Source organism: Lampetra planeri, unplaced genomic scaffold (genome assembly GCF_965212315.1).
Source record: "Lampetra planeri unplaced genomic scaffold, kcLamPlan1.2.h2 scaffold_1040, whole genome shotgun sequence".
NCBI classification, from domain to species: domain Eukaryota; kingdom Metazoa; phylum Chordata; class Hyperoartia; order Petromyzontiformes; family Petromyzontidae; genus Lampetra; species Lampetra planeri.
The window spans coordinates 6,717-32,500 of record NW_027613750.1 but is presented as its reverse complement, the minus strand read 5'-3'; the positions used below and the strand labels follow the sequence as shown (position 1 = coordinate 32,500).

Genomic DNA, 25,784 nt, shown 5'->3' with positions numbered 1-25,784 from the left:
TTATTTGACTCCCCTCTTTGGTTCAGGTGATGGAGCTGGAGTCCAAGTTGAATGAAGCGAAAGAGGAGATGACACATGGTGGTCCTGTGGGTCAGAAGAGAGACCCCAAAGAGTGGATTCCCCGTCCTCCAGAGAGATATGCCCTTAGTGGGCATCGCGCTCCAGTCACACGTGTCATATTCCACCCTGTCTTCTCCGTCATGGTCACAGCTTCTGAGGATGCTACAATCAAGGTTTGTAGGAGTTTGCATCAGTAGTTGTTGTTAGCATGCCAAATGCTTAATATATCACTATGTACTATTGTCCTGTTCAACACAGGTGCAAACTCAGTAACCCATGAAGTCACGTAAAAATATCTGTGACATTGGCACAACAAAGCATTTACATATTTGAAAAGGCTGAAATCACTGTGGAACTGTATGATAGAATCACATTCAATAGAGGAAGTGTTCAGTCGGTGTTGTAGATGTCATGTCTTCATCTTTAGAGAAGTGGAGAGGACGCTTCTTTGTAGCATTTCTAAGCACAATCAGTAGGTGTTGCAGCACACCAAAACATCGCCTCTGCAGCTCTGACCCTTCATATCAAAGTTGGACTGCAGATCTGAGGCTGTGCTCCCTTTTCATCCTCCTCCCTGCCTCCCAGCTTCCCTTCCCTCGTCATTCAGCTCCCTTTTTCTGCTTTGTCACTGCTCATCAATGTGGTGATGTACTGATGCGCTTGTTGTCAGAGGCAACACTCCCAATGCAGAAATTGTTTCCCTGTCAACCCCTCTCCCTTCTCTCCTTTGCAACCTTTTTACTAACCGCGTCAGCTGAAAGCTTTTGTTTTTTACTTTGAATAAGAAGACAGATTTTTGTTACTATCACCTGAACCCCATGCTGCATTCTGAATGTTACAAGCATACAGCTCCGGAAAAGAATTAAGAGACACCAAATTGTCAGTATTTCTGATTTTACTATTTATCGGTATGTGTTTAAGTGAAATGAACATTTTTGTGTCATTTTATAATCTACTGACAACATTTCTTCCAAATTCCAAATAATAGTTGTCATTTAGATGTATTATTTAGATTCATTTTTTAATATGCAGAAAATGACAAATGGTCAAAATAACAAAAAAGATGAAATGTTTTCAGACAAGATCATATTTTAAAACATCACAATACTCTTGTTTTAACTTAGCAAGAGTTCAGGAATCAATATTTGGTGGAATAACCCTGATTTTTAGCTTTCATGCGTCTTGGCCTGCTCTCCACCAGTCTTTCACATTGTTCTTGGGTGACTTTTAGATGCTGGATGGATTGGCAGTCATATATGTGGAGATGATGATTTCAGAAAAAAATGCAGTGGTTTCTTGATTTTTTCCATAGCTGTATATGTAATGTCATATAAGTGATCTTGAAGTGAATTATAGAGTTCTGCTCAGCTGAGATGAAAGTAGATTGCTAACAGTTGTATATGTGAAAACTGGCAGGTGTGGGACTATGAGGCTGGGGACTTTGAGCGAACCCTTAAGGGGCACACAGACTCTGTGCAGGACATCTGGACATCTCCTTTGACCAGACGGGGAAGTTGCTGGCTTCATGTTCAGCTGACATGAGCATCAAACTTTGGGACTTCCAGGGGTTTGAGTGCATCCGAACCATGCATGGTAGGAGTGTAATTCTTCTGTTCAGGAACAGCACTGTAACATGTAACAAGTACTTGAACTGAAGTTTATTCAGACATAATAATGTTAACATGAAAGACACTTAATTCACATTACACCCACGTTTTGTTTGTTGACCTTTTAGTACACAGTAGCACAGAGTCTGTAAAACTACTACTTTTCACTAAACTCACCCACTCTCCAGTGACGGAGCGTTCCAGTATTCATGAATTCTTACCATTCACGCTCTCATCGTCTAGGCCATGATCATGTGTCGTCTGTTGCCATCATGCCAAACGGTGACCACATAGTGTCTGCGTCCAGAGACAAGACCATCAAGATGTGGGAGGTGGCCACTGGGTAAGTGAGTGGGAGCCTCATTATTTATTTATTTTTCTCCCTTTTTTTTACATTTTATGATCAAATTTGATGGCTTACCCAAATTAACCCCATAGTAACAGTTTCTTGAGAGAATTGCTGGGAGGAGAAATTCAGTTGCTATCACAGTGAAGCTGTGAAGTGAACTATATGTGTGGACACAGAGCTTTCCTGCACCTATGGACATTCGCTGAACATCACAATAGCATAGACATCATAAAGCCAGACACAAATCTGCTTCTACCAGATGTGACATGTCTTCAGTGTATGATTTGAAGACTCTTCAACACACAACAACACATAACACTCAGAGTTGACTCATCCCCTTGCTGAAGGCTAATAGCTCTCTTTGCAATGACAGGGTGGCAGATGAGGCAGCCACAGCTCACTCACACTCTCATATTAAGTCCACTAAACTCATTGTGAGGACATGCTGTAAAAATCTTGCTGTGACCTACCCGTCTCTAAAAATCTAGAAAGATGTATTTTCATATCATTCATTGGCCATGATTTCATCCAGGGCAATCCTAAGCACTTCACCTGAACTGAGTGTGATATTTCCCTCCGCAGGTACTGTGTGAAGACCTTCACAGGTCACAGGGAGTGGGTGAGGATGGTGCGCCCCAACCAAGATGGCTCGTTGATCGCCAGCTGCTCTAACGACCAGACAGTGCGTGTCTGGGTGGTCGCTTCGAAGGAGTGCAAAGCAGAGTTGCGGGAGCATGAACATGTTGTAGAATGTATCTCCTGGGCCCCTGACAGTGCTCACCCCACCATTCTGGAGGCTACGGGCTCTGAGGTACGTTTAATTGCTACATTCTGACATTTCTTTCCATGTTTTCTTCAACAGCTGTGTTTCCTGCTCATATTTGGATCATCCATCTGCACTGAATGAAGGCCTCATGAGACAAACTCTTTGGTTGACTACATCTGTAATGTTGGACAAAGGACGCAAGTGAGACCTTCCCTTGGTGCCTCCTTCCTCATGATTGATTCTTCACTGACCCAGAGGATATCGGAATATGACACATTTTGTCCAGCACATGACCACAACAGATCCATTTGTCCCATCACATGTTCAGTTTAGGGCAATTATAACTGCAACTTTGGGTAAAACAGTTTGGGGCTGCAAAGGTAGAACATATATTTTTATTTCTTGAGGGGGATGGGGTTTTGATTATCACCGGTCTCACCTGCAGGGTTTCAAATCGCGTGACCACATGTTGGAAAAAGTAAAATGATTAATTTCTTCCTGGAAATATATGGAAACTTGTGACTTCAAACTGCCTTGTCTTATTGTCTGTGACATATTTACTTTGTATTATTTTATTTTGATCATGAGGTAAACTGTAGGAATGCCCATTTTGCACTACATTTTCTTTCTCTTTCATGTAGCCATTCATTGTTTGTTCCATGTTCCCCTCATCTAGAGCAAGAAGAGCGAAGGCGCTGGCCCTTCCTTCTCTCCGGATCCAGAGATAAAACCATTAAGATGTGGGACGTCAGCATTGGCATCTGTCTTATGACTCTGGTGAGCAGCCTGAATTTTTTGAAGTCTCAAAAAGATGAGCAGTTGCCAATCAGTCTTGTTTCTTCAGGTGGGACATGACAACTGGGTGCGTGGTGTGTTGGTGCACCCTGGAGGAAGATTCATAGTGAGCTGTGCTGATGACAAAACCATTAGGATTTGGGGACTACAAGAACAAGCGCTGCAGAAGACCCTGTGTGCCCATGAACACTTTGTTACCTCTCTTGGTGAGACACGGCTTCTCATCGTCTAAAAACAGACTGTACTGGAGATTCTTGTCCTTCCCTCAGCCTTGTGATGAACGTTTAATGCAGCACCCTTGAATCGTTGTTTCCCTCTTTTACAGATTTCCATAAGACGGCTCCCTATGTGGTGACAGGAAGTGTCGATCAGACAGTCAAAGTGTGGGGAGTGCCGCTGAGACAGCCTCCTGTTTCTCGCCCCGTCCTGCTTCCCTCCCAACGTCAAATGCAAACCCATAGCTGCACCCTATCCTCCCTCACGCCTCCTCAGCTTCTCCCCCTCTGCCCTGACACCCCACCCCAGACCAACCCTTCAACTCTCGCACTCCGAACCGTAGGTGACCATGGTGCTTTTACCCCCAGCTCTCCTCCCTGCCTCCTCCACATCGTCCAAGCCTATTACGATGACTATTGTCCTTTCATGTAAATTATTCTGGATGTAGGGTACGCTTAATGTCACGCAGTCTCTGACCACATAAACACACTCAAAAGATGTATACCTTGCATGGTGAATCAAAACAAACAATGATGTACTGTTAAATTTGCAGAGTTTGCATACTGTTGTCACGACTTCCCATTGAGTCAAAGGGTAGAAATCTGTGTGCAGGCACAGGTGGATTCCACGTAACTGACTGGCTTTGGGTTTAGCTTTGTTTTACTTCACGGCCCCGAGAGTTGTGGTCTGTCACTGAGCAGAAGCTGATACAGGGTGTGAGGAAAGTACATGTAAGCAAAAGAGGATGAGTGGAGGCTGTCCCGGACACGTTTTAGAAAAAATACAGCAGAATGCAGCAATCGCCCCAGGCTGCTGTGGGTGACTGTGCGTTTACATTGTGTGTGTTTGTGTCTGTATATATGACAGGAGAGTCTCTCCACCTGTCTCTGCTCTGGTCAGAGACCGGTAAGCTGGCAGAGATCCTCACCACTGTATTCATTCATGCTACATCATCTCTTATAACAAATTTGCTTTCTAGTAGACACTCACAGGACCTTAATGAATCCCTAAGCTGAGAGCACAGGCACACGTCCACCATAGCAAAAGTGTTTTCCAGAGGAAAAAGTCTGCTCATCTGTTTGAGGTTTGTGTGTGTGTGTGTGTGTTTGTGTACGTCACCCCAGAGAATCGCGTGCCCTCTTGCTCGCTATCTGCCTTGTAGACCCATTGAGGGCTCCCTCACACGGGACTTTGATTCTGCTTTCGGTGGTCTCACTGCTCTTTACACACACACATACAGTCCACAAATGCACATACACACACATTAAAAGTTGTGTATCAATATATCTGGATGTCATTGTTTGCAACATATTGAAATAAAATTCTGTAAATACAAGTAAGATATTTGTGTGGTTTTTGGAGGAACAGGAGGAGGTTGAATGAGATGACATTCTTTCCATCTTACATTTTAGACTTATTTCATCCCTTCATCACATTTTTATTATAAAGTCACCCCAACATACAACTTAATGTAAATCTTTCACATGGCTGTTGCAGTCTGACATACAAATACCCATTTACTCAGTGAGATTAGTTAACTCATTAACCATGACTATGAGCTGAAACCAGTGTTTTGCAGATGAATCAGTGTGTCCTGGTTCCTTTTGTAAGAGTGTTTTTTGCTCACCTTGCTACCTGAGGCCCTAAAAAAGATTTGGGTCTGGTTATATCAGGTCGTCTGGAGTAAAGCATTTTGAAAGAACTGGGTCACCAGACAAAAACTAGAAACTGCTTTTCCAGACAAACTATTATTTATGTACAACGCTGGAGCTCAGCGGCAGTTTGATGCTGTACTCTGGTCTGCGAGCATCCTAAGGAAACTTGCAGCTGGGGTCAGATGTTGGCTCTTTGCTGCTGCTGAGGCAGACACAGGATTACGTGATCAGGTCTTTTTTCAAATGATCGTATGAGGGGTTGTGTTGCAATGAAGCAAAAAGTGTAATGTGGAGAATATGAAGTAATTACTCATGACAATTATTCTCTGGGTACAGTCCAATTACACTGCTACCTCAGAGTTGGAGGCAAAGACACGAAGAGGCAGCAGGGACAGTCAAGGCGACTTTATCAATTATGTACGGGTACTCCAGCCTACTTCCTGCTCACTCCCTCACACATCAATTACTCTTTCTCTGAGCCCTGCAGTATCTAGGCAACAGTTGCCAAGACAGCAAGTGTGCCAGCACCACACCTTGGTCTGTCCTACAGGTCTTTGAAGGTGGAGTAAAACAATGATGGCAGAAAGAAACTGGCTGCAGGCCCATGGACAGTGGGTACAGGACGTTGTGCTGAATGAGATGGGAGAGGGAACCTGGTGAGCTGCATGCGACTTAATGAAATGATCATCGACTTGTCTCTGCCTGAAACTCTCGTTTCTCAACAGAAGCATTGGAGTAGAAAAATTGGCCTACATCCGCCTGCCACCACTTTCTCATTGGCACTCCAGTCACTTTACGCATACCAGTCTTATTTCTCATCTATGTTGCTGTCAGGACCCTCGTCTTCTCTCTCCCTGACAAAATCAAATTAGTGGTTAGCAGCCGTACAAAGGCTTGAGGCAGAACTGATCTAGGTAAACTGGCACAATACAGATTTCAGGTTTGAAGGTTTTCATGTGAATTTTATTATTCTTCAGACTTCTTGGTATTGATTCTCCCAGTCTGAATTCATCTACCTGGCTTTAAATGTACGCAGACCTGAAGTGTCACTGATGCATAGGCAGCTGCGGGCCTTCTCTCATATGTAGGTCTGTGTGTCATCATCACACTGCATCTTATGTGAGTCCCAGTATAGTTTACGTGACCTGGGTTCTAATCCCTTCAAAGCCGGAGGAGGACGTTGTGGAGGTTAAGAGCAAGTTACAGGATGTGGCGCCCTCCAGTGGTACAACACATCTATGACTAAAGAAAGCAGCCCCCAGCACAGTCCCTGTGTGACCGTGGGAACAAGATCTTGTGTCTCAGAACTAATCAAATGGGCTCCTGGAGTTATTCTGGAAGTCATGAAAAAAGTGTTGATAATCAATGAATTGTTACATGTTTCTTGTTGGTTAAAGCTAAGAATAATCTGGTGTACTCCATTATTAATGTTTAAACATAGTCCAAACAACGTACTTGGCTTTTGATCAGACAAAATCAATCTAGGACATATCCATGAGGCACCTGTTTTTAATCGATCAGTCAACAATAACCATGTCATATTCACATCATGACGTCCATCTCTAAGAGCCCTGAAATCCTCTGACATTACATGTGCATGTAGTTCTCTGATTTACACTGACTTTTTGCAGAAATGTGTTTCTCTGATATAATCCAGCCAGGCATCAACTTCAAAGTTGTTTGTCCACTCAAAGCTTTACAGTTATTTTCTTTTCCTTGAAGTATTCTGCACTGCTTTGCTCTCAGAATCGTCTGTGCTCTGAAGATCCACATGTGATGCAGCACATCTATCTGGGTCAGCTGGCTCTGCCTCACATCCCTCCTACCCACTCTGTATTCCCAAACCACCCCCACTGTCTCTTTTCCCTCTGTATGTGCATACATGTCATGTTTTTTTTCCCCACATGCAGCTCATGTGCTTATCATGTGCTGTCCCTCCTCCTCTCCTGCCTGATTCACACTCCCTCTTCCATGCTGCATCAGTCTGTTGGAAAATGACCCCCATCAACTTACACACATTTGCGTGTATGTTTCCAGTCAACTTCAGTTCAGGTTTCTTGTTTCTTTCAGACATACCTTAGGCACTAATTTGTGGTGTTGTGGTCTAAATATCACTGGCTTTAGGAAAGCATATGTGTTGGCAGGATGCATGGCTGGGGAATGCTGCTCTTATGTTCTTCTGAGCTGCTGTTTTGATTGGCTGAGAGAGTCTGTGATGTGTTAGAGGATATATACCACTGAGCTGCTACCAATCGAAGACTGTTACTATGGATCCAGAATGTGTATCCAGGTAAGAACAGTGACACAAGTCACATTCCCCCAACATAAGAAGTGGATTAGTGTAGTCTACATGCACAGGACCACATAGTTACAGATAGTGGAAATCTTTGTGTGTCTTTGTATGTCTCTCAAAGACAGACATTGTATGTGAGGGGGGAAAAAAGAAAAGGAATATTGACTGCATTAATCATAAAAATGATTGTATAATAACTCAAGATACAAACCTTAAACAATGCATACCATCAAATGGAGATACGAAATAAAAATGAGAATTATACCACAAAAAAATATACATTCCAGAAAGTGAAAAACAGTGAGCAGCAATTTCTGGAATTTATTTTATTTTATTCTATTTCAAGTTTTATAGGAATATGAGCCTGAAACGAGCTGTTGAATAATAATATTGGTCAGCCGTCTGACGTACATGCGTAAGCCACGCCCCTTCATTTGAGTGACAGCTCTGATCTCGAGACAGCAGGGTGGCCAGTCACGCTCTCGCCATGCAAATGAGCTGCGATCGGGCCGGGCGGGTGCCCATGTGGACCAGCACCATGCCTTGTTGTTCTGAGTGCTGATTGGCTGGCAGCAGCCAGCTCCGTCTTCATGCGCTGCGGGCCCGCTGCCTCAACTAAAACATGGAGGACGGGTGACGCGGACGGGAGTTTACTTTCGCGATTCCCGCGGAGGTTACGTCGATAGACCTTCACAGCGTCTTCGTCTGCGGTCTTTTAAACGCATACGATAACATGTTGAATGTCAGAGAAGTAAAATATTGTGGCCCCGAGTCACAGCACTCTACTTTCTCGGTATGGGTCAGCGGAGGGTAGCTGTCGCCGAGCGCGGAGGAACAAGGCGGAAATGCGGTCTCCAGTTGGTAGCGAAGACCGTAGTAACGAGGCGGGGCAGGAATCCAGGAGGGGCGGACCTAGACGAGAACACCACTCGCCTTGTTGTGTGTGTATTCCTGTGCTCGCATCGCCATCTTGTTGCAATCAAATTTTTTAACGTATGCGAGGATCTGCTTTCCAGTCGCCCGGATTAGAAATCATCCGTCTGCTTCCAGGAAAAACACGGGGGAATAAAAAACTCGGGCGGGCGCGTGTAAACCGTTGCACACGGCGCTTCCTACCAGGACACTGCCTACCCCTCGGTCTTTTTCCTCTCTCTCTGCCCCGGGCCAGTGGGTCGCCTGCCGTGAGGGTTTACGCACAATGAGCATCGATACACTCTTGGAGGCGGCCAGATATCTGGAATGGCAAGCCCAGCAGCAGCTAATCACACGTGGTAAGTTGCACTTCAAAGTGCTGCAGCGTGTGCGGACCCATGACACCCAGGAGCAGCGGGCGCTCAGCCGAAACTGCCTTGGGACGGCTCGTACTACTTCCAGCCGAAGCGCCCGTAGTGAGCAGAGACAAGTTCCCACTGTGTCACCGTGCTAATTTAAAACAACGGGTTTACACACTCTCCATACCTGACGGGGCTGTTTATCGCTCACATTGCTTCTATTTAAAGCGGAAACAGTTTACATGTCTCCCGGACTGCTCTGCGCGCTCTCGGGGTGTGTGTGTGTGAGAATTTCATCACTCACCATACGTGTGTTTGTGTGTGTGTGTGTGTGTGTGTGTGTGTGTGTGTGAGAGAGAGAGAGAGATTGGGGGCGGCAGTAGAGCAGTTCCTGTCACAAACCAATGATGTATTTCTTCAGCTAAGCTAACAGTTTTTACGGTAAAACCCTGAATGCCGCCTTGGTTCCGCCCTCTTCCCTGTATTTTCGATATGTGTGTTACGAAAGAGGCCCCAACAATCGATTTGCCCCAGTTTTTGTCCGTCGAGCACCGGCAGGGCGGTGGCGAGCAGAGGCTGCTCTTTACATAATACCGTGACACCGCTCACATATCTTATGACACACACCGGGGCGGGCCCTCACGAGTTTGCCGCGCGCCTTGTGCTCGCCACGAGCGCGCGGGGTCTGCGCAGTTCCTTGTTGAGGACGCGACGAGTTGAGTGCGTCGACAGGAACACTCCGCACTGTGGGAATCAATCGTGTTTTTATGTTGGTTTCATTATTTCAGCGTTCCTCCGCTCTGATGACGTGTCAGACCGACCGATAAGCCCCCTCCCCCCGCATACTTGCCCATACCGCGTGTATGGATCCGCCCACAACGACCGACCACGTGCACCCCCTCCCTTTTCCTCAGCCCCCCCCCCCCCATTGGATCGCTCTCTCTCACACACGCTCCCTCTCTCTGTCTCTCTCTCTCTCTTTCTCCCTCCTTGTCCCGCCCTTCCCTTTCAGCCTATTGACAGTCGGGTCAGGGAGGGGGAGCGGATTGTGGGGGGTGCACCGCCTGCTTTCCCCCACCCTGATCCAGTCGCCCTGCTACAGTTATGTAATTTACTCTTGCGTGCCGTTGGCAATCTGGACTATGGTGTTTGTGGATAGTAGTCCAAGACCTACAAATACAACGTGGGCTGCACCAATATCTCTGAACTACAGATGGCTGTTATCACCCATATTTGTCTCATAAAGGGAAACGATCAGTATTCTGAAACTTGTTTTCAGCTCTTACTTTCCTTCTAGTATTTTTGCACACAAACCTTCAAGAGAAACCAAACCACAACTTTTCTTGTGAGGTGTTGTGTCCTGCTGCCATTTTAAATTATGATTCTTGCCCACTTTATACATTTAATAATTTGCTGCAAGTGCAAGCCAAATACTGAAATGAGGGACTGAAGTGTTTGTGCTGGCTGAGAGGAGGTTACATCACCACAGAAGATTGAACGTTTTTCTATTTTGTTCTGCATTGCTGTCGTGATATGACTGGTTGTGTGTTGGTAATGTGCAGCTTTGTGGAATCCCTGGGATGGTCTGTCTTTCGTGTTGTTGCTATGGTAACCAAGGGCTTTCCACATTGCCTTGTGTCTACCTACGCTGCGCACTATGAGCACAGCGTGGGAACATCCCTCTCCTACAGAGGGATTTGTCTGTGTAATTTTTGTGACGTGTTATTTTTGCAGTGTGACACGGAATTGATGTGTTGCCATAAACTGTAGCAGCTGATTGACTTCTTACCAATGCACCGCTCCCATTGGTCAAATGACCATGACTTGGCCTGTGGGGAGGTGGATAATTTCTGCTGGAGTGATCCAATCCCCAGACAAACACAGGGGTCCTCTCCAATCAGGAAGTAGAAGTGGTTAAATCCCCACTGTCTCATTCCCTGATGACATCATCCTCTACTGCGTGTTTGTGTGCAAACAGCGTTGAGATTTGCTTTGTGACTTCTGCTCTTACAAAGTGACCTGTACTGAACACAAACGTATTCATTTGGTAAGCGTTAATGAATGAACTAACTGAATGATGAATTCCCTTCTTCTTCCACAGAAGAGGAGCAACGCAAAGAGAAGGAGCTCATCAACAGGGAGGCAGAGTCGAGATGCGTGGAGCTTGTGACCTCATTGTCCCACCCAGTCAGAGCAAACCATGTCAACTGGGGCGATGACCCCCATCGTCAGCAACTGCACAACCCTCTCGCCCCTCCACCCTCTTCCCTACCACCTCCTCAAGTCCCCATCGCCGTCATTCCGATGGTCCCAGTTGTTACTGCAACACCCTCTGTCCCGTCCCTTCCACTCACAACACAGATCGCAGCAGCAGCAACAACGATCAGCAGCCCCCCGCCAGCCAAGAATGCTTCTTCGCAGCAGCAGCAGCAGCAGCAGCAGCCGCCGCCTGCATCTCATCACCTGTTGTGCTCCCCACAGATGAAACTAGAGACTAGTCCACAGCTGGTTAAACCCAACCAATCACAGCCTCAGGTTCAGATTCAGTACCCAAACTCCATCAGCACTAATGGCTCCAGCTCCCAGCATGCACTGGCTCCCCATCAACCTCCACCGGCATCTCAGCTACGGCCTAATGGGGTGACAGTGGAGGAAATGAGAAGCATGGAGGGGAAGAGAAGGCCAGGAGGGTCAGTTTGTGTTTGTGGTAAATGTGGTGGCGTGAGCTCAAACGGGGCTTGTTTTTGGACTGATTATTTATCTGGTGTGTTTGCAGAGCGGGGACCAGGGAGGTGCATAACAAACTGGAGAAGAACAGGTGAGCTTGGATTACATGAACTATTGTTTTGTTTTGTAGCTCATCAAATATTTGTCAGGAGTTTTGTAAAGACTTCACAACAAGTACCCAACAAGGTCTCTAAGTGACAACAGAATCTTTGACCTTCCATACAAATGATCAACACCGACAATCCTACTCACAAGTGTGACTCTCATTTCTGTCTCATGGCCCTTCAGGCGAGCCCACCTGAAGGAATGTTTTGAGACACTGAAGAAGAACGTTCCAAATGTGGATGAGAAGAAAACCTCCAACCTCAGCGTTCTCCGCAGTGCTCTGCGTTACATACAGGTAGAGCTGTAACACATGTTCTCAGCGTAGTCCAGTTGTTAGCGGTGCTGCCCACTTTTTTAGCTCCTGACCATTATTTCCTAGTCTTCTGATCTGGCAACAACACAAGCACTGGACCAGTGTAATTATTACACAACACTCCTTTTCCTGAAACCTTATTCTGTTCCAAGATTAGATGACATTGTATTCACAAAATAATGCTGAATCAGCTGCTCAGAAATTCGAACAGAGGGTTTTTATATCACAGGTACACAGCCTTTTCTTGTGCACATTAGTTTATACTTCAGTGACTTTCTTGCCCAGATTTCTTTTCTAAAACCGTGTCTTTGTAGCATTTTGTCGTGTTGTGTGAGATGGAAAAAAAAAACAGCCAAGGACAATAATGAAGCATTTTTGTACAGAAATATTTGGAGCTGAGTATTGGTTTGAGAGGTGTTTACGATCCACAAACGTAAACGTGGGAGGAATCAGCACTGTGAAGTTTGATGCAGCAGCTTCTCCCTTGTGGAGGGCAAACGTCATTATTTCAAGTTTAATGAAATATGCAATGGGGACGCAGAGGGAGGAGCTAAAGAAGGCAGTGAAATGAGAGACATTTGTTCAAAACAAGATCAGCTGCAGGGTCTGAGTCTCTTCCATTTGAGGTTTATTATTGTTACGATATGATGAAGAGAGGAGCAAAAAGACAGCGCTGTTGAGTTTTATGCTTTCAGAATAACGAGGTCGCTCCACCCTGTAGACATGCTGTCAGATTGCACTGGGAAACTTAAACACAGGAGCTGCAATGATTGAATGAAGGTCAAATGTGTGATCACATTGCATGAATTGTTGTTGCTGCAGAGACGCTCCATCGTAGAAATCATATTCTGATGTATTAAAAGCATTTATTAGAAAATGAAAGCTGATCAGAGAATTGCATTTTCTCCTACTGAATTAACTGATTGCTTTATTGCAGACGAGTGACTCACTTCCCCATTTCCTACCATCTCCCATTGCGCCTCACCTCATGTAAACCTGTAAATAACGCTTGTGCCATGTGAGATCTGAGCACATGGCTAGCACAAGTCTGATGATGTCACCGCTGCTCTCCTGCTCTGATCTGCAATACACCTCTTGATTGCAGAGAGAGACAGAGAGTGACGCAGTTTCATGTGCAAATACATGAGGGAACAGAGTGAGAGTATGTGCTGCAGCACGGAGGAAAAGAATAGTTGTATCCCAGAATCACCCCGTGTTTGTCCCTTCATTTTAGCCAGTTTCATTTGTCCGTCCTGTTCCGACTTGTCCATTTCACCCTGTCATCTCAGTTTTTTAACCACCGAGTAACCATAGCAACCAGCAGCAGGTGGCTGTGTCTGCATCCTCCGTGTGTTTCTGGATTGAAGTGTGTCTGTGTGTGACCATAAGACTGAAGACTGAGTCAAATTGTGTGGGTGTTTGATTAATGATTGTGGCTGTTGAAGCAATGATATGGCCTCAAGCGTTCCGGATATGTTTTGCTTTGTCCTCAAATCACCCTTCACAAAAGTAACATGGACGTCGGTAAGCAAAGGCACCTGTTTGGCATATATCATCACACTGCCTCCTTTATGATTAGAGAGAGGGCATTGAAGGAGGATGGAGGAAGGAGGCAGTGATGAAGGGGAGGAGGTGGCAAATGGAGGGGGAAGGGTGTCGCAGGAGCGATGGATGGGGTAGTGGAGCGAGAGGGAGTGTGGGATGGACACAGAGGAAGGGGCTGGGAGGGAGCTGACACCAAATTGGTAAATGTCCAGTCACATCACAGCTTATATGTAGTTACCTACATCGCTTCACCCAGTGAAACAGCTCCTTACAAACAGCTGCTCAAGCAGCTAAATCCTTGTGGATGAGGTTGCCATGGAGACAGCTATGGGTGGCAGCTGTTTCCTTGGTGACTACTGGTGTCTGGGTGTGTATGGGAAGACCTTGAGATCATTTACGCCCAGGTGCACTGAGAAGGAAAAAAGACAGCGGAGGTGATAACTGAATTGTACATGATTATGTACATGTGCCTGTGAAGAGCAGTGATGATATCTGATGGTTGGACAAAGATTAAATTGAGTTGATTAGCACAGGAGCTGGTTGGGACTAAGGCCATACACTTTTAGCCCTGGTTAACTGATTTTCTTAGACATTTGTGGACAGCAACAAGTTGTGAACAAGGATTTCATCGCTGCTTCTGAGAAACATCCACCTTTCACTCTGGATGGAAATCTGTCTCTTTATTTAAGAGTGTCTGTCTGAACCCTGACAGCCTCCTGCTGCAGCGGAAGATGCCACTGTGATCGTAAACGGAAGTCAACCAACACACTATCACTAGATGTAAATCAGAGGCTGTGTCTTCACCTGGACACACTGTGTCCACACTGTGTGTACCGTAGAGATGATGGGTTCACTAGGGGAACCAGACATGGACACAATGCCACCATTGAATGTATCAAACCATCACAAGGTCACATTGTTTGCAGGTAGTAATCCGCCTCCCATTCACTCATGAAAAACAGTGCCCGCAATTACTAGAAAAGCCTGCAAAAGTGTGTGTGTGTGTGTGTGTGCGCGTCTGGGCTGGTGGGTCTGAAGAGGGTCGTGAAGAAATCGTATGTGAGGCCATCACGTGCCTGCAGAGAATAAATAGCTTTGCTCGCTGAAGTGAGTTTCCTGTCATAGGATCATGTCCCCATATGATCCTGGTCTGTCCTCCTTTCTTTCCGCCCCTCTTCTCTTTTCCTGTTGCACCAGAAAGAGTGTGAATTGTGAGGGTTTGACTACCTCCTCTGCCTCACCTCTCCCTCCACCTCCTTCATTCCTCCCCTCTAATCTGTTAATGTCCTTAGCCTGTCGCACAGTTGGGTGTTCAAATGACCCACGCAGAAACTGGGTCACAGAAACAGTGGTGGCACTGGGAAAGCGGAACTCTTTACTTTTGAATCTTTGTGGTCTTATTTCTTCTTTTGTTTTTTTTAAATCTCAATTTCATTTATAAATCCACACAGGAAGCTTGTTTGTGTGTTTGTTGTAATAGGATGAACATACGTCACATTTGACTGTAATGTTATGACTGCAGTTAATCCAGTGACATCACTGCGACATTTTAAAATAGTTTGACTGGCAGAAACCATTCTGACCTCATTCTTTCACAAAAAAGAAAAAGAAAAAATCCCCAGGAAATGGGAGGAGACTAAGCAGCTAACGTGGAGAAAAGCAGTGTAAAACTGGGATAGCGTGTTGAACTAGTGCGTCAGGATTGTGCAACCAGCAGTGTTACGAGGGTCAAAGCTGCACCATCGATCGCTATTCCCTTTTTTGTTATATTGCCAAGTCTTACAAGTGTGGAGGATTTTTTTTTACCTTTGTCTATGCAGGCCAGGAGGACAAAACAAACCAACTATAGCTGGAGCGGTGAATGGAACATTTGTTTGGTGTGTGAGATGTTTAGTGCGTCTGTTGATTAGAATCAGCCAGTTGAAACAAACAGCCCACAGCTGTCTTAGAAATGTCCCAAAACCAGCATCTCAAGTGACTTAGTGCAAAGTATTCGAACAAAAAACAAAATACGGACTGAATTTTCAGCAGAAAATTGTGAAAGTTATGATTCATTCAGCAAGTATTATATAGTATTTTCATTTTCATTGTCTGGACATACTAGTCTGTTCGTCCCGGGGACAGGGATCCCTCTTTCTGCTGCTCTTCCTGAGGATTCTGTCTGTTTCCTCTGTTGAAAACGATGTTGTAGGTCCAACAAGGCAATGTGTGTGATTTGTCATGTCGAACTCTACAAACTGAGTTGAATTGAATTAAACAAAGAAACTGTGAACAAAAAAAAGTCAAATTTCTTACTAATCCAGTTGTTTTTTCTGCTCTATCATGTCAGAAGTGTCTCCTGGGCCTGTGATCCTCATCTTCTGTGTCTGTCTGTCTCTCTGTTGAAGACTTTGAAGCGCAAGGAGAAGGAGTATGAACACGAGATGGAGCGTCTGGCCAGAGAGAAGATTGCTACGCAGCAGCGGCTGGCGGAGCTGAAGAACGAGCTCAGCCAGTGTATGGACGTCATGGAGATCGACAGAGTCCTTCGACAGACCATCCAGCCCGAGGACGACCAGGCCTCCACTTCCACCGCTTCAGGTACAGTGATGAAAGACATATCTTTGACCTCCTGGTCGGTCCACAACACCAAAACTAACGTGCCTCTTCTCTGATGGGCAGAAGGGGAAGACAACTTCGAGCAGGACATGGACGAGGACGTCCCCGCCCCTCCTGTTCCTGCCTCAGTCCCCAAACCACCCCCGCCCATCTTACAAGCCCAGCCACTCCTCACCCCTCACCTGTCCATACAGCACACCACCCTGCCTCTGTCTGGAGTCCTTGCCACGCCCCCTCCCACCACGCCCCTGCCTCCTCCATCCATTGCCCCGGCGCTCAAACCCGGACCGCCTCCCGTGCCGTCGGCTCATCCCATTCAGCCCCAAGCGGTGCAGGTGCAGCCCACCGTCATCGCCCACGCCGCCGTCTCCCACCCGTCAGTCATCCAGGCTGTGAGTCACGCCATGCCAGTCAATCATAAGCACCTAACGCACATTGCCCCGTCACCCGGCCCCACCTCCTCCACCCCTCAACCAATGGCGGCGGCGCCGGCAGTCGCTGCCACCTCCACTCACCAGCCGCTCTCCGCCCAGCCCATCGGACACATCACCGTCCACCCGGTGGCTCACCTCGGAGCTCCCCTGCCGTCTCGCCTCCCAACTCTTTACCCTCAAGGCGTGTCCGTCACCCAGCCCACCATGGTGGGTCACATCACCCACACGTTCACCCACCACGCCCTGCCCCATGTCCAGGCTAACCCTCAAGCTAACACTAACGGAGCCCAAGTGAACAGTGCAACTGTAGTGAGCCAGGGGAGCCCATCGCTAGGGAAACCCACGGCTGTGCTGGCCCCCCACCCTCAGCTGGTCGGGCAGGCGGCCGTCCTTAACCCTGTCACTATGGTTACAGTCCCCTCCTTCCCCGTCAGCACACTCAAACTGGCCTGAAGGAGTGGGATTAGGACTGCAGTTGCGATGGACGGATGATAGATTTAGCACCTGATCATACTCAATAATCAATAGCAGACATGAGGAACTTTCCAGACAACTGCTCTTTGGAAAACTGAAGAATTTTTTTCTTCACCGCACTGTTGGTCTGAACAATGTCAAAGCGGAGTCAGAAGGTCAGGCCATTGTTTGTGAAAGTAAGACTGTGACCTTTGTTCCCGCTGCAAAGTCTCAAATTTCTCTCCTTCCTTCCTTCCTTCCTTCCTTCCTTCCTTTTTCCTTCCTTCCTGTCTACGTCCTTTACAACCAGAAGCACTAACATGATAATTTCACTCTCAGGCATCACAGATTAACCTTAACTATTCATTCACTCATTGAGGGAAGAGTTGCTTGGAATTGGCTGTTGCCATGGTGATACAGTTTGTGGCGATAAACCAGTTCAGCACAGCTTTGATCAAATGTGAACAATCGTACTTACACAGCCTACTCACCCAGCTCTTATCACCAGGAAAACTCCCCCCTCTGTGTTTTCCCCCACTCTTAGTGCAAACACATTCTCCAGTCAGTGACGATCTGACCTCCTTCTATCCTCAGCACTGCACTTGACACTAGGAAATCCACATGAAGCCGGGGATTGATCTCTGGTCATAAAATCATGGAGAACAAAAACCTTTGTGATGTTTTCTTGTGGTTTCTGAACTACTCTTCTATGTGAGAGTCTCTGTTCAATCAGGCCGTTTGGAGGGAATCGGAACAACTCCATAAATGAGTGGAATAATGAGGATAAAGACTTTGAGCTCTTAACACATAATTACCAGGGTGGTTTGACGCTGCCTTGATTTCTTCAAAACAAAGTTGCATCTGATGTTTATGATTTTGTGCCTAAACAGACTTTCCCTGTTCCTGGATTTCATTTTAGGGAAACACAAGCTACCAATATGAGGAGACACTATAGTACAGCCGTCAGAAATCATGGAAAAATATGTTGAGATGTTAGCATTAGCATTAGCATCAAGCCTCTTCTTGTAAAGCAGCACTGTCCAAGGCTCTTGAATTTATCTGTTACTATGGGATCGTGCTGACTGTACTCCAAACGCTGAAAACTGGTTGTCTCAGAAGAATGGAAGTTACTTACAAACCTGCAAATATGTCATGTGAGAATGTTGATTTGCACCTAAACTTTGCACTCACCGGTGGATTAATGAGGCAAAGAGGATTTATAGGTGCTCAGGAAACCAGCCAGTCATCCCACAATAAGAGCCAAATGTCATCGGCTTTTAACGAAGTTGATCATCAGCCAAGCTGTCATCAATGTTGAAGAAGTGGAAAAACGGCCTGTCCTTCACAAGTAACAGGCATTTGTGTAGTGGCTTAACAACATAACACTTAAAAGATGTCAACTTAAAAAAAACACCAGCCCTTGAAACTGATGTGACACATTGCTGTCAAGAAACGTGCTCCTCTCCACTGTAATGCAACAGCTCCCTCTGCTGCCTCGTCCCAGACCTCATTTTCCTGGGTACAACACAAACTACCTGAGCAGGCTGCACACATCTCGAAAAACTGGTGTGATTTTGACTTAAGAAATGAGTTTCATGGGGAAAGAAACTCTTTAAGAGGCATCTCGCATTTTGTAAAATGTGCAGATTTTTTAAAATGTCCAGTTTGAACTTTGCCCACCTTGTAAGATTGGATGCAGCACACAAACCTTTCAAATTGTGCAGATTTCTGCATTTTTTTAATGAAGAATTTGGCTGCGTTGTGGCCGTTTTTCACAACTTTGACTTTGTTCAACAAACAGTATCTAATTTTTCATCCAATATATTTGTTCCAGTTTCCCAAAAGGAGGATGTGTTGAGACACTAGTTTTCCCTGTATGTCTTTATGGATCCCGGCTCCTTTCTTGCCAGCCAATATATAAAACCTCTCAACTCCCGTCAGTGTATGTAGCCAATGTTGCGTGGACCCTGTCTTTGCCTCTATTGCTGTTTCCTGTCTGTTCTGTCTGTGTGTAAACGTGACTGTGTTTCACGCGTTTCATATTCTGTATTATAGTTAATCCGACTGTACCTGTAGCATGGCTCTGTTTTGGCTTATAGGTTTGCCCTGTGCATGATGGAGTATGTGTGTGTGTGCGTGTGTGTGTGTGTGTTGCGAGATCTATTTTTACAGAGGTGATTTATGGTATCTTAATCGTGTGTGCCTACACTCAGATATCCTGAACACTGTGACAACTTTGGCAAATCACGTACATGTTGAACAAGTGGAAGAGACAAAGGTTTACTGTCCAAAATTGCTTTTGAATTTTTAAGTTCCCTCTTTTCCCCCATTGGACTGAGAAATGGAGTGAAGAAAGTTTAACAAAAATGGCTCTTTTCTTGATAACAAATGTCAAATATTCAATTTGAGTTTTGTAATATTTGTGTGTGCGTATGAACTTTTGTAAATTTGTGATCGCATGCACGTTTTGGCATATGAAATTCCAATGCTTGTTTCTTTTAGTCGTCTTGCATGTAAGATTACTATTTAGTTGTTTAGTTTTTTGTTTAGTTTTTTTTGTTTCTTTTTGGGACCATGTACAAAACTGTATAACGTGGGCAGGATGTTGGACCTCATGCTACATTGATATTATATATTAATATGAAATCATGTTTTCCCTATGGAGAAAGTTTTAAGTTATATATCGCCTGTACACTTTGGGCTGCCTTTTAGATCTAACTGTCCACTGTTTAAGATAACAATGATAATGGATAAAAATATTAATGAAGAATTATGCTGACGAAATAATCAAAATTCTTAATAAATCTTATTACCTTTACAACATAATTTGTTCCTCCTGTTTTCAATGGCAAGATGTCATCTCTGAGACTGAAGTTTGATTTTTATTGACATTTGCGACCTTCTGATCTTTACAAAACAGCATTTGCGAATAGGAGAAAAGATGAAAAAGACAAACAAACATGACTCACAAGTAAAAACAAATGTAGTTTACAAAAGCCAACGGTCACCGTCACTACCGCTGCTGCTACATATCCAGATATCCCCCAGTAAGGACTGACTAAATACATCAAGCTGAATCAATCAACAACCAATCTTTGGGGACGTTCCTCCCATTTTTCTCCTCTGTCAGAGGATCAGCATCCTCCTGCGTGGCTGCTCTGCATCTGCTCCTGAATCCTCTCCAGCACCTCTTGCATCCTCCTCAGCTGCAGAGGGAGATCAATACAGTCAGTGTCACAGCTGCAACAGGATTCCCGACTGAATGAAGGTTGCCGGGCAGAAACGCACCTCTTCGTCTTTCTGAAAGATGAGTCGTTCCTTTTCAGTGTCGATGGCAGCCAGTGGTAGAGGTAGATCTGATTCACTCCCTTCTCGCCACTTCTCCCGCAAACTAAGATCCACAAACACAAAAAAGATCAGTCAACACACTATTTAGAAATGAACCACAGGAGCACAGTGGTGATAAACCTGAGCCACTGTGGGGCTTTCTGGCTCCGCCTACCTGCGTTTCCTCTCCTGCACCACCATTCGTGTCATATTCTGGATGCACTGGGCCCTGTAGTTTTCGTAGTGCGTCTCCCGTGTGACGTCTTTCAGATCCTGCATGTGCGTCCTCACCAGCATGTCCCTCAGCAGCAGAAAGTCCGAGTGGCTAGGGCTCTCCACTGGGCGCAGTGAGATGCTGAATCAGAACATCAGCCAACTGCAACGACTCAGAGGTGCTAAACATAGTTAAACTATAAGGTACAACTATCAGAATAAGGAAAAACAGAAGTTTAATACCTTCTACTACACCCCAGGGGTAGACACGACCTTTGACCTTACGCCCTTTACCGTCCACCTGGAAATTGCTGCCGATGACCGCGAACGGGATGCTGTCCTGCAAAGATGCACAGTAAAATTCACAAGGTCAGTTTGACATTTCGGATCTCAGCCACGTCAAGCGATGAAGCGCAAACCTTGAGTATCCGGTCCTGTCTCTTGAAGTCTTCATCTTCATCGGAATCACAGTCAGGGAACTGATAGATGTTGATCCCAAATTTCCTGATCTCTTCTCTGATCTGGAGATACAAATTCCAGTTCCAAACCTTATACTGCGCTAGTAAATATCACTAATTCCACATTTAACGATCGAGCATTAATTTCAGCCTCGCTAATTGCGACATCCATTTTGACCCAGAATGTCTGATCAACTATGAACAGCAAAGACATTTTGTACAGATATTTGTACAGTTATGCATCTCATACCCTCATCTTCTTTCTGTAGACCTCTGCTTGCGTTAGACTGTCAGCTTTGGCCAAAACAGGAACTATGTTGACTTTTTCATGCAATGCTCTCATACACTCCACATCCAGAGGTCGAAGACTGACGGGGGCAAACACACACACGCACGGAAAGATGTGATGCTGAGCAGCGTTCGGGGACCTGTTGTAACACTTCAGCTTCATGTACACAAAGTAAAAATACCCGTGTCCAAACGGAGAGATGAAGTAGAGGCAGCAGTGGACTCGGTTGTCCTGGATGTTCCTTCGATTCAATCCGCTCTCATCTCTGAAGTACTGTTCGAACTGCTGGTCGATGTAGTCTTCTATGGGCCTCCAGCTAAAGCAAACAGAGTCAAACAAAAGAGCACATGGTGTGCTTTGTGACACCTTTAGTGTTCTCACATCCTGCTGGGCAGACTTTCCGATGACCTCACCATTCAGTGTTGTTGATAGCGTCTCCAAACCCCGGCGTGTCCACGATCGTGAGCCTCAGTTTGATTCCTTTCTCCTCAATGCTGATCGTGTGCTTCACAATGTTGACGGTGCGACCGATGCGTTCTGCGGTCGGACACAATGAACAAAGTGAAGATGACAGCACGGGCGACCAATGAGCACTGAGAGCAGAGATGTAGAAGATCAAATGTGCACATAGAAATGATAGACACGCCTAATATCTGCTACTTTCCTATGTGATTTGGAGTCAGTACAGTACAGAGTAGAACCCATGTCACCTTCTGCAGTAGGAACCTTTCTGTCTTTATAGAGGTCCGTGAGGAACAAGCTGTTGATCAGTGTAGATTTACCGAGGCCAGACTCTCCTGCAGAGAGAAGAAGCATCTGTAGAGCAGATTCTTAACAACAATGTAACACACCCAGTTCTCTGTACAGACGAATCACACTTTGGAACTTCCTGTTTAAAGCCCAAGTCATCTGCATTACCATGACAACGATTCATTGGCACCAGTGGTGGGAGGAGAGAGGGAAACTGAAAGGAAGTAGAGGAGGGAGGTCGAGAAACAGGAAGGGCAGCAAGGTGTATTTCTACCTTTTTATAGATTTTTGGAACCCCCCAAAGAGACATAAGGCTCATTTTACTGTCATGATACGTTTGACATACTTTGACTATCTCACGTTCAGTTGTCTTTCTTCTTTCTTTCCTTGCTTAGTTTAAATATCTGTATAATGAATGTTTATTTTCATACATGTAATAGGTGAAGCTGCCAGTCAGCTGAGGATGTAGGAAATGAAACGATTCATCAGTCAGTAATATCACATCGAATGACACGACTCACCTGCCACCATAAGGGTGAATGTGAAACCTTTCTTCACTGTTTTTCTGTGAACCTGGTTGGGCAATGTGGCAAAACCCACATACTCCTTGTCCTGATCCTGCATACAGAAAAAAAAAAACAAGCATAAAAGGTACATACAGTACATATTGTTTGAGACAAAGGAATTCAAAGGGGAACTCAAAAGAAGAGGTTGCAAGATTAGACTTTTTACTACAAATGTCATATTTAACATGACAAGTCTAGTTTCTGGTGATGATCCTTAATTTCTATAGATATAGACTATGTGGTGGAAAGAATGGTCACTAACAGTGGACTTAAAATGTTTAACTCTCAGAAATGGTGTGCTTGTGCTTAAGTACCACATTAGTGGATTTAGTAGCATCTTGCAGCACGGTTGCAGATGTACACAAGTCACTGCGTCGTAAACATCAGCAATGCTGATACTTGACACTTCCCTGGAACAATATCATCAATATCATACATTTCAATATTTCTTACGTGCATGTTATTGTTGAATCGATGTTGGTGAAATGCAGCCTTAACACCCAAAACTGCAGTGTTTAGTCTCATCATTCTATGCTGCTGGTGTGATAGAAAAGGCTAATGCTAAGCTAACAACCATTAGTAACTTCCAGACATGTTATTTATGGCTGTGGATTCCTATAAATCGTACACATTCGAGGAGAACATGGGCTTACATGCACAGGGACACATGGTAGTCATGGCAACAGTTACCAGTTACTACTGCGACTTGACCTGGACTGAACCATAATTACGAAAAATGAAAAAACCCAAAACAACCAGATGACATAACAACAGACGGCTTGTCCACATCATAAATGAGAACAAACAATGATGGCCCAAAAAAAAATAAAGATAAATGCAAAGCACACCTCTGGAGAGTCGTAGGGGTCAAAGCGTCCCCATGGGCTGTGTGGACGGGAGGTCGGGCTCAGGGGAGAGTCCAAAGAGCCATGAGAAACAAGCTGTCTCTTCAAAGGCAGGGGCTGAAAAAATGAGTCTGGTCCCGCACGATTAGGTCTGTGAGGGACGGTCGGGGAGCCAGTGGGGGTGTAGGTGCTGGTACGGGGCAGAGGAGGGGTCCCAGGAAAAGTAGAGAGTCTCCCATTGGCTGTTGGTTGGTCAGCTGGCATCTGGTGGCCTGGTGTTCGGTGCTGCTCTCCGGGCTGTAAGGGCAGATCCCTCATGGCGTAAGGAAGCTGCATGTCCTGCTGGTCCTTGATGGACAGACTGGACAACTGGGACAAGCAGTTGGACAAGGTGGAACGAGGGCGTCAAACGACTCCAAAACAAATTGGTAATAACAAGTTCAAAATGACACAACTCCTACCATTACTACTATAACTCCAAGTACTACTATTACAACTGCAAGTACTCGTGCTACTAGCACAACTACTACTACAAGAGAATGCAAGAGTTCAAACGTCAAAACTATACTGGGGATTTAAAAATGGTGGGAATGAAAAATAGTAAATAAACAGTAAATAAGAACGACACACTCCTCTGAGATCAAATCTGGCTTTTGTTTAGCTGCAGTGTTCAGCACACCACTGAAAAGAGCAGGGTTTGTGGATTCTTGTGATACAGGTTTTGTGACAGCAAAGGCACTCTGGGCACATGACCTGATGAGCTCCTGTCTATTGTAGTGGATGTCTTAACATTTCTTCACTGATTAGTGGACTGTTATCTCATTAAACTATTATGAGGGCATGTATCCATCTGTCCCATGGGCAATCTGAAGCTGCCACTTCAAATACTGTGATAAGGACCATTTTTCTTACTCCTTCCTTCCTAAACGTGGCGTTTACTTCCAAAAAGCTGGTGGATAATCCTTTTGTCACACATTTTCTCTGCAAACAGTCTGAACTTAGTCACCTGTGTCTGAGACATTCATAACAGGACACACATCTGTCACTATGGCGATGAGCCTGCTGATCTGGTCAGACAACAGCAGAACAACACTGCTCACACTGATGCAGAGCCGATCAGTGGCCGTCGGGCTTCTGTTTACCTGTCACCTCTCGCTACCCACAAAGCTTTGCAGCAGACTTAATCCAGCTCCTAATGCTCTAGCGATGTGGGGGGTTGGAGATTTAACTCTTAAACACACACACACAAGCTACAAACACTGTTATTAAAGACCATGTCCTACCTCCTTTTCTGAAATAGTTGCAGCTTTTGTGAGACGAGATGAGCACATACATGAAGGCAAATATACACATGCTGACATTTTTATTCCATGACTGATTGATGACAATAAATGGGAACAGACCATTCGCAATGTATATTTTTACTCTATTCTCATCTATTGTACACAGTGAAGACAGCTTATAATGAGTAATGCAATGGATGAAATCATGAAATAGTTTGTACCAACACTGTATGTGTCACAAACATTCCATACTGGAATGGCTCTCAAAATAGTGAATACACTATAATAACAGATACAGCGTGATACAGAGATAGTAGTAATAACCAATGTAATTTAGAGTTTTAGAGGTAGTTGCTCTAAAACTGTTAAGGAGTCATCATCAGGATCAAGGGCTGGAGGTGAACCAGCTGCTCGTCCATGTCTGCAGCTATCTCTGGGTTGTAAACTTACCTTTAGTATTGCTGCGGAACCTGACTGGAGAGGACATGTGCTCCATGATGTGTCTGTCCAGTCGCCACGGGCAGAAAATGGATTAAGTTCTGTGTTAGTGATGGACACGGCACACGACCTGCTGAAATCTAATGAGGCATATGGTGTGTGAGCCTGAGCTCCCTCTGGCTGCAAACCCCCTCATCCTGCCCCCCACTGCTGCTTCACACAGGAGAGGTGAGAATGAATGGCGCCTGGTTAAATCCACCATCATAATACACATGGTAAATCCAGACTCAAAATGAGTTATCAAGCTGCGTCTTGAGTATGTTAACTAGTTGTAGCTGTAGCTGGGTTACTACCTCTCATGTGTCAAAAGGATGGGTGGCAACGCTAGGTGTGACTCATCACTGAACGAAAAGAGGTTCTACAGAGCA

General features: G+C 45.3%; 3 protein-coding genes across 3 annotated transcripts in view; 2 read left to right on the top strand and 1 right to left on the bottom strand.

Moving 5' to 3' along the window:
* LOC144738535 (lissencephaly-1 homolog A-like) overlaps positions 1–4,964 on the top strand; it is a gene marked incomplete at its 5' end in the record, with an annotated part of 5,295 nt that extends 331 nt beyond the window's left edge. Inside the window, 9 exon segments of the mRNA XM_078621548.1 lie at positions 27–233; positions 1,477–1,545; positions 1,548–1,653; positions 1,911–2,010; positions 2,599–2,827; positions 3,461–3,559; positions 3,627–3,783; positions 3,903–3,958; positions 4,956–4,964. Coding sequence (XP_078477674.1) covers positions 27–233; positions 1,477–1,545; positions 1,548–1,653; positions 1,911–2,010; positions 2,599–2,827; positions 3,461–3,559; positions 3,627–3,783; positions 3,903–3,958; positions 4,956–4,964 — 1,032 coding nt within the window.
* Positions 4,965–8,939: 3,975 nt separating this feature from the next.
* Positions 8,940–17,187, top strand: LOC144738534 (max-binding protein MNT-like). Its single transcript, XM_078621547.1, has 6 exons — positions 8,940–9,012; positions 11,114–11,702; positions 11,789–11,830; positions 12,028–12,139; positions 16,090–16,282; positions 16,364–17,187. The coding sequence occupies exons 1-6, from the start codon at positions 8,940–8,942 to the stop codon at positions 17,185–17,187; spliced, it is 1,833 nt and encodes a 610-aa protein (XP_078477673.1).
* A 3,134-nt stretch (positions 17,188–20,321) lies between these two features.
* On the bottom strand, positions 20,322–25,337 carry LOC144738533 (septin-5-like). Its single transcript, XM_078621546.1, has 12 exons — positions 25,323–25,337; positions 23,639–24,004; positions 22,746–22,842; positions 22,185–22,271; positions 21,888–22,011; positions 21,656–21,790; positions 21,436–21,553; positions 21,147–21,248; positions 20,971–21,067; positions 20,690–20,852; positions 20,476–20,578; positions 20,322–20,393 (listed from the first exon to the last, which is right to left on the bottom strand). The coding sequence occupies exons 1-12, from the start codon at positions 25,335–25,337 to the stop codon at positions 20,322–20,324; spliced, it is 1,479 nt and encodes a 492-aa protein (XP_078477672.1).
* Positions 25,338–25,784: the final 447 nt, after the last annotated feature.

What these genes read in the sequence shown, in the direction of transcription:
- LOC144738533 (XM_078621546.1), bottom strand. An exon ending in GCTATCAACAACACTGAATG is followed by an intron (nt 21,791 to 21,887) that starts GTGAGGTCATCG and finishes TGTTTGCTTTAG; the next exon opens with CTGGAGGCCCATAGAAGACT. An exon ending in TCTACAGAAAGAAGATGAGG is followed by an intron (nt 21,249 to 21,435) that starts GTATGAGATGCA and finishes TTGTATCTCCAG; the next exon opens with ATCAGAGAAGAGATCAGGAA.
- LOC144738534 (XM_078621547.1), top strand. Translation starts at nt 8,940, where the DNA reads ATGAGCATCGATACACTCTTGGAGGCGGCCAGATATCTGGAATGGCAA. An exon ending in GGGAAGAGAAGGCCAGGAGG is followed by an intron (nt 11,703 to 11,788) that starts GTCAGTTTGTGT and finishes GTGTGTTTGCAG; the next exon opens with AGCGGGGACCAGGGAGGTGC. An exon ending in CTCCACTTCCACCGCTTCAG is followed by an intron (nt 16,283 to 16,363) that starts GTACAGTGATGA and finishes TCTGATGGGCAG; the next exon opens with AAGGGGAAGACAACTTCGAG.